The sequence below is a fragment of the Corylus avellana genome, chromosome ca2 (genome assembly GCF_901000735.1).
Source record: "Corylus avellana chromosome ca2, CavTom2PMs-1.0".
Classification (NCBI taxonomy): Eukaryota; Viridiplantae; Streptophyta; class Magnoliopsida; order Fagales; family Betulaceae; genus Corylus; species Corylus avellana.
Genome location: NC_081542.1, coordinates 15,468,174 through 15,486,200, shown reverse-complemented (window position 1 = coordinate 15,486,200; position 18,027 = coordinate 15,468,174). Strand labels below are relative to the sequence as shown.

General features: G+C 33.7%; 1 protein-coding gene and 1 pseudogene across 1 annotated transcript; both read left to right on the top strand.

Moving 5' to 3' along the window:
• The first annotated feature begins 2,262 nt into the window (after window positions 1-2,262).
• On the top strand, window positions 2,263-7,391 carry LOC132171874 (uncharacterized). The gene is made up of 3 exons (XM_059583284.1): window positions 2,263-2,839; window positions 6,096-6,334; window positions 6,990-7,391. The coding sequence occupies exons 1-3, from the start codon at window positions 2,375-2,377 to the stop codon at window positions 7,234-7,236; spliced, it is 951 nt and encodes a 316-aa protein (XP_059439267.1). The 5' UTR covers window positions 2,263-2,374; the 3' UTR covers window positions 7,237-7,391.
• A 6,837-nt stretch (window positions 7,392-14,228) lies between these two features.
• LOC132171705 (uncharacterized) lies at window positions 14,229-16,046 on the top strand (annotated as a pseudogene).
• The last annotated feature ends 1,981 nt before the right edge of the window (window positions 16,047-18,027 follow it).

The following is an 18,027-nucleotide window of genomic DNA, read 5'->3' as shown; positions in this document are numbered from 1 at the left end:
TTTTTTTTGAATTTATAGGGGTATTTTGGTCTTATTGAGAAATTTATAGGGGCATTTTTGTCTTATTGCTAGTCTTGGGGGGGACATTGACAATGTTTTAGTAGTTTGGAGGGGACATTGTCACAATTGAAAGTTTTGGGGGGACATTGTCAATTAGGTGGTAATTTGAGGAGGGTATGTGGACTTTATCCTAAAAAGATTGGTCTGTCCCAGGCGTGTGGAGTGGGACAGACCAATTTGTTTGTGTTGACGTTGAATGTCATGTTCATGACTAGTAAGCTGTTGAACTTTCTCAACGATGAAAGAAAAGATAATCAAATAAAAAAATAAAGACATGACGGAGTAAAGAAAATAAACACAAAGTTGTGAAAATTTTCATATCCATACAACTCTTTCAAAGTTGTGGTATAATCATAATATCCATACAACTCTTTCAAAGTTGTCTACTGCTCTATCCTCAAATTTGAAAGAGGAAGGATAAAGCAGTAAACAACTTTGAAAGAGTTGTATGGATATTATGATTATTCCACAACTTTGAAGAGTTGTATGGATATGAAAATTTCCACAACTTTGTGTTTATTTTCTTTACTATGTCATGTCTTTATTTTTCTATTTGATTATCTTTTATTTCATCATAGAGAAAGTTCAACAGCTTACTAGTCATGAACATGACATTCAACGTCAACACAAAAAAATTGGTCTGTCGCACTCCACACGCCTGGGACAGACCAATCTTTTCATATTGAAGTTTCAACCTTTGCTCCCAATCTACACGCCTGTTCCCTCAACCTTTCATATTGAAGTTTTGCGAGTCATGAACATTGTTTTCATAACCATTGTTTGATCTCCAACGAGTTCTCAAAAAAATAAAAGAAATTTGATGATTTTAGTGTATTTAAGAAGTGATTTCTCAACAATTAAATGCATTATTTAACTAATTTATTGTGTGTAATGTAAGATTGGCTAGGAACTTTTCTGCATTTCTTTAATGCCCAAATTGAAATGAGTGTTGAACATACAGGCCCAAATGAAAGTAGTATCTCATTCTATTAAGTTATGATGGACACAAGGCTGAAAGTATTTCTTCCAAGCCTCATACAATTTTTATGTAAATTTACAAAATTTTGAACATACACGCCCAAAAATTGTGAACAGAGGACCATTTTAGAAAATGTTTTGTGCATGCTACACTCCATTATCTAAAATGGAAGATTGTGCATGCTACGAAATAGGGCGAAAAAATTTCAAGCACACCGTTTAGATCCATAGGCAACATCCACCATCAATCATGTACATGATCAGAACAAGGGTACACAAAGAGGATGATGGGCGACTTCTAGATGCCAAAAACTGACAAAAAAGTTTAACACAGATGCACTTCAAACTTACGATATCAATTTTGTTTTTGATTTTTGTTTTTTGTTTTTTTTTGGGCTGTACTTTCAGTTTGTTAAAGAGTTAATTTAAGAAATTTTCCAGGCATGGACACAATACTTGTATTGAGTTTTAGGTTTCAATTATGGGTCTAAAGGTTGGGCGGAACTGGACTGTCGTTTTGGGAAGTGTCGAACTGGAGCGTTCCTGATGAAGAAGACGATTACTTTAATGCTGGACGGAAGTCTGATATAGTTGTCATGCAACGTTTTTTTTTTTAAAGCAAAACCACAATATTTAGTGGGCTTTTTTTTTAATTTGATTTTTTTTCCTAAAAGGGCAAGGCATTTTAGTAACTTTACCTCAACAAAACGACGTTGTTTTTACTTTTCCATCTATTTTGACGGTGCTTACTAACGGAGTGGCTAAATTATAACTGGTTGGTAGTTTAAGGGACTACTTTATTATATTTTGAACATTAAAAAACTAAATTATAAATGACTGATAATTTGGGGAGTCATTTTATATTTTTTCTTTTTGGTGCAAAAAATATCGTATTTAAGTATTTACCACGCTTCATTCTGCATTTATTAAACTGAATTAAACCCTTGGTCAACTCCCAACAACCTTTGTAAAAAGTACGATAAAATTAAAACACTTGTCTCCTACCAAAACAGCAAAGATCTTTTATTATGGATCCGACTTATATTCTATTATTTTAATAATAGTATGAATGTTGTAGTTGAATCAACAGTTAAAATTGAATTTTAAAATTGACTTATTTTTATAAACATTTAATAAAATGAGAAAATAAAAAATAAAAAATTTTAAAATTCAATCTTGCTTGTTTATTCAACTACAGCATATTTTAATAATAGCGAAAGAGCATGGAAGCCAAATCATCTTATCCATTCTTGTAGAAAGCTGGAAACTCCACCTTCAAAAACCAGACTACTTTAAGCTCAAGAAGACGAGCAAGAACCAGAGAAAGAGATAGAAGATGGAGAAGATAGAGCATAGAATAGTACCCACAAATGGTATAAACATGCACATAGCGTCAATAGGTACTGGCCCAGTGATCCTCTTCCTCCACGGCTTCCCTGAGCTCTGGTACTCGTGGCGCCACCAGCTTCTCCACCTCTCTTCCCTCGGCTACCGCTGCATAGCCCCCGACCTCCGCGGATTTGGAGAGACTGACGCGCCGCCCTCGGCCGCCTCCTACACTGCGTTCCACATCATCGGCGACCTCGTCGGCCTTCTCGACCATCTGGGTATCGACCAGGTCTTCTTGGTCGCCCATGACTGGGGGGCTGTGATGGCTTGGTACTTCTGCTTGTTCAGGCCCGACCGGGTCAAGGCCTTGGTCAACATGAGCGTCGCTTTCCGTCCGAGGCACCCAGTAAGAAAGCCTCTGGAGAGCTTCAGGGCTATGTTTGGTGATGATTACTATGTTTGCAGGTTTCAGGTGATTCAGTTATTAATATGCTTGGTCGTTTGTTATTCCATTTTGGGTAATGTTTGTTATTTCTTTCCATTATTTGAGAATGAACTGCTGTTCCTAGGGATTAATTCGTCATTAGGTGAGCTAATTTGGGCCAAAGCATATTGCCTTTTTTAATTGGTTGTTGTTAGGGCTATTGCTGGTAATTGGTTGACTTTTCTGCATGTTTTTGCTTTGAGATTTCTCATTTTTGCAAATTATTAATCTTAGTTATGGGCAGTATTTGTAACTGTCATGCTGGTGACATTTGGAGTTATTTTGCTGTTCTATTTGTTGGAGCATTTAGCTTTCAAGAGCATGCCTTTCAAATTATTATGGCTATTGTTGGATTTATTCCTTACGCCAGGGCTTTAGTGGGTCAGGATGGCACTGAGTCAGACAATCAAGGGGCAATGAGAGATGAGATGCTTGTGGGTTCTACTAAACACAAATTAAAGCAGCAATTCTTCACCTTTGAGTATTGGAGAGCTAGTTAAGGTGACTCAACATTTCAGTTGGAGTAAAAGCCCTGCTTATTTATAGCCCATAAATATTGAGGAGTTGTAATTAGGCATGATGGTTGATTCATTAATTATCTTGTACCAATGTTAGATATCTCCCGATTCAGATGCGTTCTGGTTTGATTTTCAAATTATAAAGGTTTATTTTACTTAATCTGCATTTCCCAGCTTCCTACTGCAAAGCTTTTTGGAGAAGCTTAGTACTTTTTGTAATTTTCCATATTTTGGTCACTTTTAGGAGAAGCTATTATGGGCAGTTCTATTGTGGAACTGCCCCACGGGGGCCTCACCCTCTATACAACAATTACCAAAACCAAGAAATGATCCAAACCCTTCAAACACAATTGGAATAAAAATAAACCCAATTTGCACCACGATATGGTATTAGAGGTCCTACATGTTTTGGAAGGTTCAAAATAATTGCATAAACCCTCCAATTCATGTATAAATTGAAGATGGCCTATTCATTTTGATAGGACACTTTATCCCTGATAATTGATTCCTTCTAAACTACCGTTGTATTTGCTTATCACAGCCCTATAAACTTTTATCAAGTTAAAAACATCTACCATTTCTTACAAGTTCTATTCATAATTATACAACATAGTAAGTCATTTGTGCTATTGGTCTTTTCTTTACTATGATATCTTTCTTCATTCTCCCAGGATGGTTAGTCTTTTCTGAGTAAAGACATTTCTTTTTTCTTCCTTTTCGTGCACAGTAACCATTATCCCGACTATGGACTTGTAGAGAGATGAAAATTTCATGACTTTGGACAAAATATTAACTTTGGCATAGTTAGAGATCCCTATCCAACTTTTGCCTGTTACATGTCACTCTATCTATTACATCAATGTTAGTATCTTTCATTTCAAATGATGTAATCACTTGGAAAAAAATTAGGGAGTATCTTGCCTTTCAAATAATGTAATTTCTTAGGGGAAAATTAGGGTATATCTTGTGTAGTTTTGTGATAAAATATGAGAACGAGAGAAAATAGTAGAAGCTATAGGAAAAAGGAGACGAGATAATTTTGGGGTGGTTCGGCGATAGACACCTACGTCCACCACTAGGCCCTAAGGGCTACATTGTGCTCTTATTTCTTGATGATATTTACACTGCAGTGACTCCTATTTATAGGAGAATTGAGAGGTAGATGAAGATAATACAAGTATGGTAGGCGTAGACAATATCGAATCGGAGAATTGGGATAGGTGAAGATAATAAAAGTATCGTAGGTGGAGATAATATCAATCAAATTGATTACCTAAGGTAGGAGATAATATGCAATCAGAATGATTTGGTTAAAATCAAATCTAATTACAATCATATATTCTATAATTCTAACATCCCCTCATTCAACGGAAAAAAAAAAAAAAAAAAAAACCCCAAAACTCAAAGTGGAAGTTTGTGGAAGCTTGAGTTTGGTAAGAAAAGGAATCAACCCTTTTTCGGGTTTTTTTTTTTTTTGCATCAAAATCTAATCATGAGCTTGCAAACCATAACCATTAATGAAGGAGAATCTGATTCCGAGCAATGGGCATAGAAGCTTGTCATGAGCTCAAAATGGGCAGCAAACCAATGCAATGTGAAGGAAATCCTGGATGTGAAACTGGCTTGATGAGCTTTGGCAGGGGACGGGGGACACTGTGTACAGCAGTGAAGATGCTGGAAAACGCTGGGTGTGAAACTGGCTTGATGAGCTTTGGCAGGGGACAAGGGACACTGTGTACAGCAGTGAAGAAGCTGTAAAACGACGGTGGGTGACTGCCAGCAACAAGATAACTTTTGGGTAGTTCGGTGTTAGACTCCTACGTCCACCACTAAGCCCTACGGTCTAGATTGTGCTCTAATTCATTTGTAATTACTTCTATTTATAAAATAATTGGAGTAAGTAAAGATAATACAAGTATGCTAGGTGGAGATAATATCAAATCAGATTACTTAAAAGGCAAGAGATGATATGCAATTAGAATGATTTGATTACAATCATATATTCTAAATTTCTAACATTTCTTTCCTTTAAAAAAATGTAGAAAATTAGGAATATTTTTCTTTATTATCTTAGCATGTAAGAGTTTTTCTATAAAACCCAAGGTTTATTGAATAAGAGGCATGTATAATTTTCTTTAGCATATTGCATCTTGTATGAAATTTAGGAGGCTTTGGCTCCCTCAAAGTAGCCCATCTATTTTCTATTTGATTTTTTGATTACTATATGTCCTAAACCTTCTAATACCACTGGTTCCATTCCAGTAGAAGGTAAAATCAAGTCCATGTTGGAGTAGGGAAATGGGTACACAGCCTGGCAAGATGCGCTCAAGACATGACAAAAATTCGATAATAGACTTGCAGTCTATTGTTGTCCCAGCAATGACACTTCTGATACAGATTCTTTAACGGAAGAAAATGATTCCAACCATATAATTTCTCTGATGATGTGTAGAATTATTTTTCTTAAAATAATTGAATGAAGTTGCTTGGACTGCTGTGAAATCAATGCGTAGGACCAAATATATTGTTCAATATAGAGGATTTGATATCTTAATACATTAATGTATCTCTAAAGGAATACAATTTTATTTTCGAACTTTGTTAGGAGTATTATAGCTCTCCTGTCCCATGAAGTTTGAATTTTCAACTTCTAAATACTGTACGGTACCTTATTTCTCATATATTTAAGTGATGAGTATTATAAGCAGTGTTAATCTGTGCTTTAGGAACCTGGGGAGATTGAAGAAGAATTTTCTCATGCCGGATGTGAAAGAATAATAAAGGGATTTCTTGTATCTCGCAATCCACGCCCTCCTTGTATACCTAAAGGAGGATTTGCAGCTCTCCGTGATACTCCAGTTACCTTGCCCTCTTGGCTGTCAGAAGAAGATATCAGTTATGTTTCCAGCAAATTCGGCAAGAACGGCTTCACTGGAGGACTGAACTATTATCGAGCTTTGGACCTGTATGTTTCTTTACTTCTTTATTGAAATTGAAATTAGTACATTTGAAACATGGCTAGCATAGGAGTTGGAGAGTGATTTATATCACCAATTACATTTTCTATGAACAATAGATCATCTCTTATCCCTGCTACTTGCATGTCAAAGTTTGTTCTTGTTTCCCATGAAATTTGTTACTTTCTGTGCAGAACTATGTATGACGCCTAAAGAACAAAAAAAAAAAAAAAGTTCAGAGCTTATACATAACTAGCACTCATTGCGAAAGCTATTTGGAGATGACTCTAATTCTAATTCCCATGCTCATTTAAAGTGACTATTTTCAACGTCATGGAATTACATAATGTTTTAACCTCAACAAAGCAATTGCCCCGTAGCATAAATGTTATGTTTGTAATTGCATTTTGGAGGTTTCTTTGTTTTGTTCTAAAAAGTGTTCTGATATGACATAAAGATGCATATTGTTTTTGTTTTTTGGGTTGTTTGTTAATGTTTTATGCGATTTAAGTCTCAAGCATATTGAAATGTTAAATTGCCTATTACATAGTTTTGGATCAGCAAGCATATGAGACTTCAATTGCATGAGGCATTCAAACCTTGCTGTGCTATTTGTGTAAGGGGCTAAAAGAATTGACAATGTATTCCTTTTTCTTGTTGCAGAACCTGGGAGCTCACAGCAGCGTGGAGTGGAGTACAAATCAAAGTGCCAGTGAAGTTTATTGTGGGTGACCATGACATCACCTACAATATCCCTGGTGTCCAGGATTATATACACCAAGGTGGCTTCAAGAAAGATGTGCCATTTCTGCAAGAAGTAGTTGTCATGGAAGGAGCAGCCCACTTTATAAACCAAGAAAAGGCTGAAGAGATCAACGCACACATATATGACTTTATCAACAAGTTCTAATTCTCTGTTTGGTTGTCCTGTCTTCTACCTGTATAAATAAAGATAACATTGATGTGACTCCCACGTCTTTTGAAACATTCTTCAGGATTCTGTGCTTTTACAAGTCTAATATATATATTTGGGACAAATATTATTTAGCCCCAAACTACCAGTTATTTTTATTTTAGCCTCTTAATATTCAAAAAGTGATAAACTAGCCCCACAAACTATCAAACAGTTGTAATTTGGCCACTCTGATAGTCAACACCGTCAAATTGGATGAAAAATGCAAAATGACATTTTTTGAGGTTAAGTTACTAAAATGCCCTTTCGAAGAAAAAAAATCAATTTAAAAAATGCCTCCCCCAAAAACGACGTTATTTTGAAAAAAAAAAAAAAAACTCAAAAAATTATGTTGTTTTGAAAACCCTAAAGTTTTAGGCCTTTAGGGGTGGCTCGCTGGCAACCCCATAGGCCATGGGGGTGGCTGCGCCCAGGCACACCCACAGGTCTGGGGGTGGTCGGCGAGTCACCCCTAAACCACTGTTTTGTTTTTGTTTTTTTTTTTTTTTTCTTCCTCTCAAAATGATGTTATTTTGGGGAGCATTTTTTAAATTGATTTTTTTTTTCAAAAGTATATTTTAGTAATTTAACCTCGCCAAAACGACGTAGTTTTGAATTTTTTATCCTATTTGGCGGTAATGACTAACAGAGTGACTATATTTCAACTGTTTAGTAGTTTGAATGACTACTTTATCACTTTTTGAACATTAAATGGATAAAATGAAAATAACTGATAGTTTGGGTGTTTTTTTTTTTTTTTAAATATTTTTCCGCTGTTGGAAAGAGGAAGATTATAGGTCGTTAAATTATCATTTGTCTTAAAAATTTAATGTTAAATTACTACTTATCTTAAAAGTTTAAATTGATAGAAAGAGATAAATTTAATCATTTAATTAATTTAATATTTTTTACATTTAATTTTGTTTTTAATATGTGAAGTTTAACACATAAAATATTTAATTAAATTAGGTATTTGATTTGAATGAAGCTGTTGAATTCCTTAAAATATTGAGAGTCGGTAAATTTTCCTGTTATCATCTGTGTATAACCGTTGAATGCCGGAAATCCACTTTAGCGACAAAGTACAATGAATCCAAAGTTCTGTCTCCCACCAAATACGACCGTTGACCGTTGGAAATCCCACGTGTCCTGTTACCAGCCTTTTGTTAGGATGTTATCCATTGATCACCAAATGTGTACATTAATCTAAACACGTGAAGACTGCTGTGCGCCTAAGTATAGACTGTATAGTAGATGGATCTAATACTGTCAAAATAGATTTGAATCCAACCAAATCTAATTATTTATAAGATATGAGACTACAATCAAATCTGAAATCAATTACAATTATAAATATGATTTGTTATTTTTTGTGTGTAAAATTATTTATATATATTAAACAAGTTGTCTGATGGAAGGAGCAGCTCACTTTATAAACCAAGAAAATCCTGAGGAGATCAGCACACACATATATCACTTTATCAACAAGTTCTAATTCTTCTGTTTGCTTGTCCTGTTTTTTACCTAAATAAATAAAGATATAATCATCTGGATTTGCATTACATCTTCTTGAAATTGTTATTTAATTATAAAATACATCTTGGTTCAACTGTCATTTTTTTTAGATTTTTTTTTTTTTTTTTTCAAATTTTAATAAGGGTATCATTCTCATTTATCAATCTGTTCTGATCAATCCCACCACCACACCAGTGCCACTCTCTTTCTCTTGGTTACCACTCACGCACCGCCCTCTGCCACCTCTTACACTGTGTTTTGCATTGTCAGCAAGGTTGCCGGCCTTCTCGACTATTATCGACAAAGTCTTTTTGATTGGCCATGATTTCATTTTTCGTAGTAATTTTTTGGTAGGGGTGAACACTAATTTCATATACACATCAGAATTAATCTACTCTTTTTTGTGCAAATTAAATTAGCACCCAAAAATAAACTCACAATGTAAAATAATAATAAAGCAACTGATAAGCAAGACATTAAGATTTTTATGTGGAAAGCTGGGAAAAATCACAGGACCTAATCCAATCAAATCTTATCAACAATAATGAGTTTACAATTGTATCTAGAGTTTATCACCACATCAAGAGTACATGCATTCTTGGATTAAAACATAAATTCATCACCCTAAAAATGGATTTCAACAAGAATAAAAAAATATCTCACTAAGTAGGTATTAGCAACTAAGCAATTGAAGAGGAAGTTCAACGATCGACACCTATCAATACGACGTTCCAACATACTAAAATTGAATCAAGATCATATCACAAACGACTTTCTAATCTCTCACAATTATTTTATTATAATTGTGATTATTTGCGCAACAAGTAAGTAAGTTTGTTTGTTTTTTCGCACAACAAGTTAAAATACCAAAAATTATTCAACCTGCAACCGTGAAGAAACCACCAGAACGATTGGCAGCTCTACGGAAAAATTGTTCTAGAATTTGAGGTCCACTGAGTTATGGCTAGGGGTGCAAAGGCGGGCGGTTAAAAACCGCCCGCTAACCGCTAACCGTTAACTGTTCTAACCACTTAACCGCATTAACCGCTAACCACTATAACCGCCTAGCGGTTAGCGGTTAGCGGTTATTGAGTTTACTAACCGTAACCGCCTTTTTATATAATATATTTTTATAATTATAATTATAAAAATATTTATACATATAACATAATCACTTGATCATTAAATCACAATTTTTTTAAAAAATAATTAAATCACAATTTGAGTATTAATATATTATCACTATAATTTATATGATTATATCACATGAGATTGATCATTAAATCATTTGATTATATAATAACAAATTATACATATATAATATGACATAACTCATAAGTATACTAATTCATACTAATACAACAATTAAATATCTAGAGACTTATTTCCAATGTATGTTATAAACTTATAAGTCTATATATGTTATAATTAAGTCTATATAAGTTTACATATGTATATGAATAATATAAATGTATAATATCAATACTTAATCATATGATTCAATAACAATTCAAATACTTTATTCAAGACTTCAAGTGAATCATATTATTAATGTACAATGATGATATGATTCGTATAATATCAAATTAAGTAATTGATATTGGATTAAACAATGACCAATGTGTTACTTATAAACACAATTTAAGTATTAATGTATTATCATTATAATTTTAGTAATTTATATATTATCACTGTAATTGATATGATTATATTACATGATGACTTGATCATTAAACCATATGATTATATAATAATAAATAATACATATATAATATGACATAACTCATAAGTCATAAGTCTACAAGTTAATCATATGATTTATGTACAATGATAATCACAATTGATTCAATTGAATTAAACAATATATTATTTATTCATAGATATGACTCAACCTTCAAGTTCAAGTGCTGCTTCATATTTTGCCTAGAGGTTTGTTAGTAACGAATGTTATTATTTTTTGAATTGTCATAGTATTTTAATTACAATACAATTATATTAAGCACGTTTTGATATGTGTACATGCTTGTGCCTTAATATTATTATGTTTAATATTATAACTTTTCTTCTTTTGATGTCCACAGGATTTGCTAGAGGATCAAATGAGAGGATTGATAAAGTTTTAATGTTTTATTTGTATCATTTAATGTTTCATTTGAACTTATTTTATATGCTTTGTGTTGAACTTTTTTTATATGTTATGACAGTTGTCTGAATTCTAAACTTTTTTTTTGTATGTTGCGTTGAATTTTTGTTTTTTATTTTTTAAAAAAGTTAACCGATTATGATTTAATATTTAAGGACATTTTTTTAAAGTACAAGTAAATGTAAATTTTGGATCAAATATTTTTGATTTTTCAATATAGGCTCTTTTTATAGCAATTGGGCACAAGAAGATATTAAAAATACAAGAAAAAAAACCCTAAAGAAAGCCCAAAGAGCCCAAAAAAAAAACTCAATTTTAAAAAAGCGGTTAGCGGACGGTTATCTATTTCGCTAACCGCTAACCGCTAACCGTTAGGCGGTTAACGGTTGCGGTTAGTAACCGCCTTTGCACCCCTAGTTATGGCAGCTCACCAACACTTGGCTGTTCGAAAAATCTAAACACACCGACAAGATAGTGCAATAATTCACAACTTTTAAAGAAAAAACAAAATAACGAAACCCAAAGTAATGCACAATCGAACAAGTGAAATTCTAAAGAAAACGAGACAAAGTAAGGGGAAGTAGAAACATGGGGCAAGAAATTAACAAGGATCGAGATTCCTCTAATTTTTTAAAATATGATATTTTAAAATTTGAACCCTTGGATCGGTAGCATTTACTTTGTTTACCTCTGGCTTTATTTAGACCGTCAGATATAATATTTCATATTTAAAAAAATTTGAAGGATCAAAATTTAATAAACACACGACCCAATTAAAAGAAAGGAAGAGAGAAATAACAATTGAGTTAAATAAGAGTAAGTTAATATACATAATAAGAAACTAAGCTAATAGGCTTAAGTCTACTTAGATATATTAACTACTCTTACTTTATACTTTTTTAATGTAGGATACAAACCTCACAATCACGTACTCCAAGAGAAACAACAATTTTTTTTTACCAAAATCAAGCCAAGACATTATGATACCATTTGTTGGAAGAAAAAAGTAATGCTATGAACCATCTTTTTATCTTCTTAAAACTGATATAACTTTTAAAATTATTATTGAATCAAAATTCAAGTATGATTCATCTAAAATTTAATAGTGATTTTAAAAGTCATATCAGCTTTAAGAGAATAAAAAGATAATCCCTAACATTATTAAAAAAAGAAACACAAAAAAAGTCAAACATGAGCGCGCACATATATATATATATATATATATATATATATAAAGAACAAACTTTTAACCCAAAATCTAAATTAAGCATAAAACAAAAAAATCAAACATGAGTATATATATATATATATATATATATATATATATATATATATTAATTACTCTTTTAGTTTATACACAAACTTTATAATTACATACGCAACAAAATATAATAATAATATTATTATTATTATTATTATTATATCATGCGCACATGTATAACTTTGTTTGTATTCACCTCTCCCAAGTGGATGGGTTGTACGTTGAATCTGAAAAACGGGTGGAACAGTTAAGGCCTATTCAGCCAAAAAGCTATAAACAGCCTAAGAACCACATATGCCCCTATTATATCCGTATAACTATTGCACTTGACGAACCCAAAAAGGGTTTGATTTCCGTATAACTATTGCACTTGACCAACTCTAAGAACCACATAGGCCTCCTTTGCCATCGGCCAGGGCAGGCACCGTAGCTGAAACGTTTCGGCTACAGTATCAACAGCAAAATTTGACTTTTTACTTATTATTATTATTATTATTTTTTTAAAGGCAGGCCACCCCATTTTGGTCAAAGGGTGGCTGGAATTACCTTATCTTTCTCCTCATTTTTTCATTTTTTTTTTTAATATTTTACTTTTAAAAAAAATATATAAATAAATAGAAAGTCAAATTTTGCTGTTAGCACTGTAGCTGGAACAATGCCGGCCCTGCTGATGGCAAACAGGCCATAAGCTTTTGAGCCTACTCTCCGCCTCCCAGGTCAACGAGAAAAAAATTAACTGTTTTTTCCACTAGAGGACGACGTGAATGATGCAAGTAGTCTCAAAATGGGATGTGACATTTCTTTTTTAAAGAAAAATTATTTCAATCTAATTGAAAAAGAATTATGAGCATAATACTTTTATATTATAGAACAAAAATTTATGAAAAAATTATAGTTAAAATTACGAGATTACAAGTTATAGATGCTTACATAAAATTAAACATTTAAGAGTATTTATTTATGACATTAATATTCGTTAACACATGACTAATTAAATATAAAGTGACATTTAAAATCACTTATAAATCAAAATTTAATAATAATCATCCGGTTATATTTAAACAGATTTTAAGAGAATTATAATCCTCGATTTTATTTAATTTTTCTCGATTAATACACTTACCGACGTGAATCCGAAGTTGTCTCGGATTGGGATCTCCAACAATAGTTGAAGAATTGACCATAAAAAATAACTGAAATCCTAGCAATTGAATTTCATCCAATGGTTTATGTACTGCCACATGTCCATTTAATTAAAAAATACTAAAATAATATTTAAGTTTTTAAAAAATATAAAATAAAATAATAAAAAATTATAAAAAAAAATGTATGGGGTGGCCGGCCACCCCAAGGGTCGCCGTCCACCCCATCTGAGACTTGGGGGTGGCCGAAGCCATCTCCATGATCCTAGGCGGGTGTGACCACCCCAGGGGCATTAGGGAGTGGCTTGGAAGCCATCCGAAGGATCTGATGTTGAAGGCACCGGCCCTAGGGAGGTGGTGGCCACCCCCTAAAGAATGTGCAAAAAAAAAAACAAAAGGATTTGGCCACAGAGACCCCACGTGGGGGTGTGGGAGCCCTCCCAACCGACCATTGGGGGTGGCTTTGGCCACCCCATGTCTTAGATAGAGTTGAGCTGGCCCTTTCGTACCACATATTATTTTTTTTATATATTTATTTTTTAAAACTTAAATAATATTACAATATTGCAATTAAAGAAATGAAATCTCTCCAAGTCATTGGATGTGAAATTCGGTACTGGAGCCCCAGCTTATTTTGTAATTTGGCAATTCCATTGCGTAACCGGGGATACCAGTCCACTTGTCTCCCCACCGGTGCAAAGAGTAAAGACGTTTGTCTGTCAGAAATCCACGCGTCCGTTTTAGATATGATTTATCACTTCTTGAAACACGACCATCAGAAAAGACTATTTAGCTCCATATATGTATATAGACTTAAATAAATTTTATTACTGATCGCTATATATATATATAACCTTAGCATATATATATATATATATATATATGTGTGTGTGTGTGTGTGTGACGAAGAGCTAGCAAGACCCTAGAACACGAGCAAGAGAGAGAGATGGAGAAGATACAGCACACCACCGTAAGCACAAATGGCATAAACATGCACATAGCGTCGATAGGAGCAGGCCCGGCGGTCCTCTTCCTCCACGGCTTCCCTGAGCTCTGGTACTCGTGGCGCCACCAGCTTCTCTACCTCTCTTCCCTCGGCTACCGCTGCATCGCCCCCGACCTCCGCGGATATGGAGACACTGACGCGCCGCCCTCCGCCGCCTCCTACACTGCTTTTCACATCGTCGGCGACCTCGTCGGCCTTCTCGACCATCTGGGTATCGACCAGGTCTTCTTGGTTGGCCATGACTGGGGCGCTCTCATCGCCTGGTACTTCTGCTGCTTCAGGCAGGACCGAGTCAAAGCCCTTGTCAACTTGAGCGTGCCATTTCTTCCCAGGAATCCGGCAATCAATCTTGTCGAGGGCTTCAGGGCTTTGTTTGGTGATGATTATTATTTTTGCAGGTTTCAGGTAGATTTATTCACTTAATCGTATTATTTATTAATTTATTTTCTTTAGTTTATTAGATTTGGATATATGTTGCACAATCAATACATACCCCTCATTGCCCTGGTTTTTCAAATATTGTTTCCTCTTGTTTTTATGGTAGCTAGTCTTACACAAAATTGCAAAATTGTGCTGCAGGAACCTGGAGAATCTGAAAAAGATTTTGCTTCTGTCGATACTGCAATACTAATGAAGAAGATCTTTGCAATTGTTGGTCCACAACCTCTATGTGTACCTAATGGATTTAGTGGATTGAAAACTCCGGAAACCTTGCCCTCTTGGTTGTCAGATGAAGATATTAATTACTATGCAACTAAATTTAACCAGAAAGGCTGTTTACAGGAGGATTGAACTACTATCGAGCTTGCAACTTGTAGGTTTTTCATGCTTCCTTTTATTGATTTTAAGATGTCTATTATTCCCTACATGCCTATTTTTTAAGGCATTGTTTGGTAAAACTGTTTTTTTAAGATATTATAGTTGATGTAGATTGATTTGAAAAAAAAAAAAAATTGTAAGAATCTTTGATATAAAGAAAAAGTGAATGATATAACATAAAAGTGAAAAAATAATATAAAATGTTTTGAACTTGATTTTTTTAGAAATTGTGATGAATAATTACGAAGAAAAAAGAAAGGCTTTGCCAAATAAAGCTGAAGACTTTCCACGAATTTCTAAGTTTTATAATTTGTCGTCATTTCTTATGAGCTTATAATTTTAGGATAAATGATGACGAGATAATTTTCATCTTGCAGAACCTGGGAGCTGACAGCACCGTGGACTGGATTACAAATAAAAGTGCCGGCGAAGTTCATTACCGGCGACCTGGACATCGTCTACTGTATTCCAGGCATGAAGGAATATATACACAACGGTGGGTTCAAGAAAGACGTGCCATATTTGGAAGACGTAGTTGTGATGGAAGGAGTTGCTCACTTTATCAACCAAGAAAAGGGAGAGGAGATCGGCGCACACATATATGACTTTATTAAGAAGTTTTAATCGCCATGAAAGGATCGAGGAGGTTTCCTGCATTTTCCATTTTAAAAACTCCAAATTTCTCTTTATGTTCTTTCTCTACATTCTGATTTGCAATGATGTCTCTGAGCATACAAACCTCAAGAGTAAAGGCAGTTGGTCATGCCGACCTTACATCTGCGCAATTAAATGTCTCAAATTTCTATATTAAGGGGTTGCTTCTCATGTATCCAGTTTATCCCAACAGTTTAAACGGAATAAGTAAATTTAATAATTTAATCACTTTACTTAACTTCTATATGTTTTGCGGCTTTGTTTACTTTTGACTTGAAAAATTAATTGATGTCACCCATCACAAAAACAGAAAGTTAGTTATGAAAGGAGTAGCAAAAGTGGCTTTGGATTAAATCAAGGGCGCCTTATATACATGTTCAATGAATCCATGAGCCTAGTTAGGGTTTTTTTTTTTGACTCCCCTCCATGTTCAAATAATGAAGCCTTGTGACAGGGACGGAGCCAGAAAATTTTATAGGAGGGGCTAGCCAAAAACTTTTTTCGGTTCTTTAGAATTTTTTTAATTAAAAAAATTATTTTTGTTGTTTTTTATGAACTAAAGACTACCGTAAGGGCAAAATACAGTGAGCATTTGAAAGTAAGGGCCAAAAATAAAAAAAAACTTAATGAGTATGGCCCAAAAAAATTAAGCATAGGGTCAAAAAGTTTTTCTTGGATATGGCCAAAAAATCTAAAAATATGGCCAAAATTTTTTTTTTAGGGTGGCCAAATGACTAAAATTAAAACTTAATTAACTTAACCTTTTTTTTTTTTTTTAACCTTTTCTTTTACTTATAAATTTTTTTTCCCTTATTTTGGGGGGACCATGGCCTACCCCGGTCCCCCCTCCCTCCGTCTCTGCTTGTGAACCTCTAAAGCGTTTTTGGACTGAATTGCTTTATCTCTTGTTCTGTTGTATAAAATATTTCATTCACTAAATATCTGCTATATATGTATATGTGGATGTATATATATATAGGCACATCCTATTTGATTTCTTTTACACAAACCGTGTTGCTCAAATGGAATGAAGTGGTCTTGATTTCCAGGGGTGGCAATGATCTTGGTTCTTGAAACGCAACCGGATATTTTTTTTTAAGGAAAAAATATATATACTTCCCTCAAATTACCATCACATTGTTAATGTCCCTCAAACTATTAATTATGTCAAAGTCTCCCTTAAATTACCAACAAAATGTGAATGTCCCCCTTAAAGACAAAAATACCATTCATAAAATTAAAAATTTCTTTAAATTATTTTTAAATATAAAAAAGATAAAAAGATAAAGAAAATCCAATTTATAAGATAGTTTTCATTTTTTTTTTAATACAAAAATGGAAATTAAAAAAAAAAAAGGACAAAAAAAAAACAATTTATAAGAATATTTCTTAAAAAAAATAAAATAAAAATTTGTTCATTTTTTATTTTTTATTTTTTATTTTTTTTCTTTCTAATTTATAAAGATATTTTTGTCTTATTGAAACTTTTCTAAGGCCATTTTTGTCTTTTTGTTAGCCTTATTAGGGACATTGACATTTGTTGTTAGTTTATGGAGGAGATTGACACAATTAATTGTTTGGGGAGACATTAATTAACAATGGAATGATAGTTTGAGGAGGGCATATATTAGTTTCCATGTTTTTTCATAAACTGCACCTTTTTTTTTTTGAGAAATTGCGGACTTTTCATTTAAACTGAATTAAACAATACAGGAATCTCTGCTTGCAGTAAAGCAAAAATACAGGCCGGTGGGTTTGAAAACCACACCTGATTCAAGTCTTCTTTTACCCCTACAGCCGCGAGTTCATGGGCGACCCGGTTATCTTCGCGTCGAACGTGGCGCATTACCCACAAAGGGATAGCTCGTAGTGTATCCCGTATGTCATCCGTTATTTGGCCCCGTAGGCTATCATCTGGTTCATGCGAAATGACTGCATTGACAACGTTTTTAGCATCTCCCTCCAACACTACCCTCCGGACACCCAATCATAAACTGCACCTAGTTGTTCTTCTCTTCCTCCTCGTTTTGAGGTGGTCTCAAATTAATATGCCCTTGATGAGCTGAACTTGTCAGCATTTTAAGCTCTCTCTTCCTCTGTCCAGCATGTTTAATTAATTCCTTGCAGCCACACTTAAATCACTCCTTTTTGAAATATTTAATTGAAATAAGTGGTCAATTATGACAAAGACAATTTTTGAATTTATGAT

Excerpts from the sequence above, each read along its gene's own strand:
- LOC132171874 (XM_059583284.1), top strand. The coding sequence starts at position 2,375 with ATGGAGAAGATAGAGCATAGAATAGTACCCACAAATGGTATAAACATG. Across the intron at positions 2,840-6,095 it reads ACTATGTTTGCAGGTTTCAG|GAACCTGGGGAGATTGAAGA; the intron begins GTGATTCAGTTA and ends TCTGTGCTTTAG. Across the intron at positions 6,335-6,989 it reads TATTATCGAGCTTTGGACCT|AACCTGGGAGCTCACAGCAG; the intron begins GTATGTTTCTTT and ends TTCTTGTTGCAG.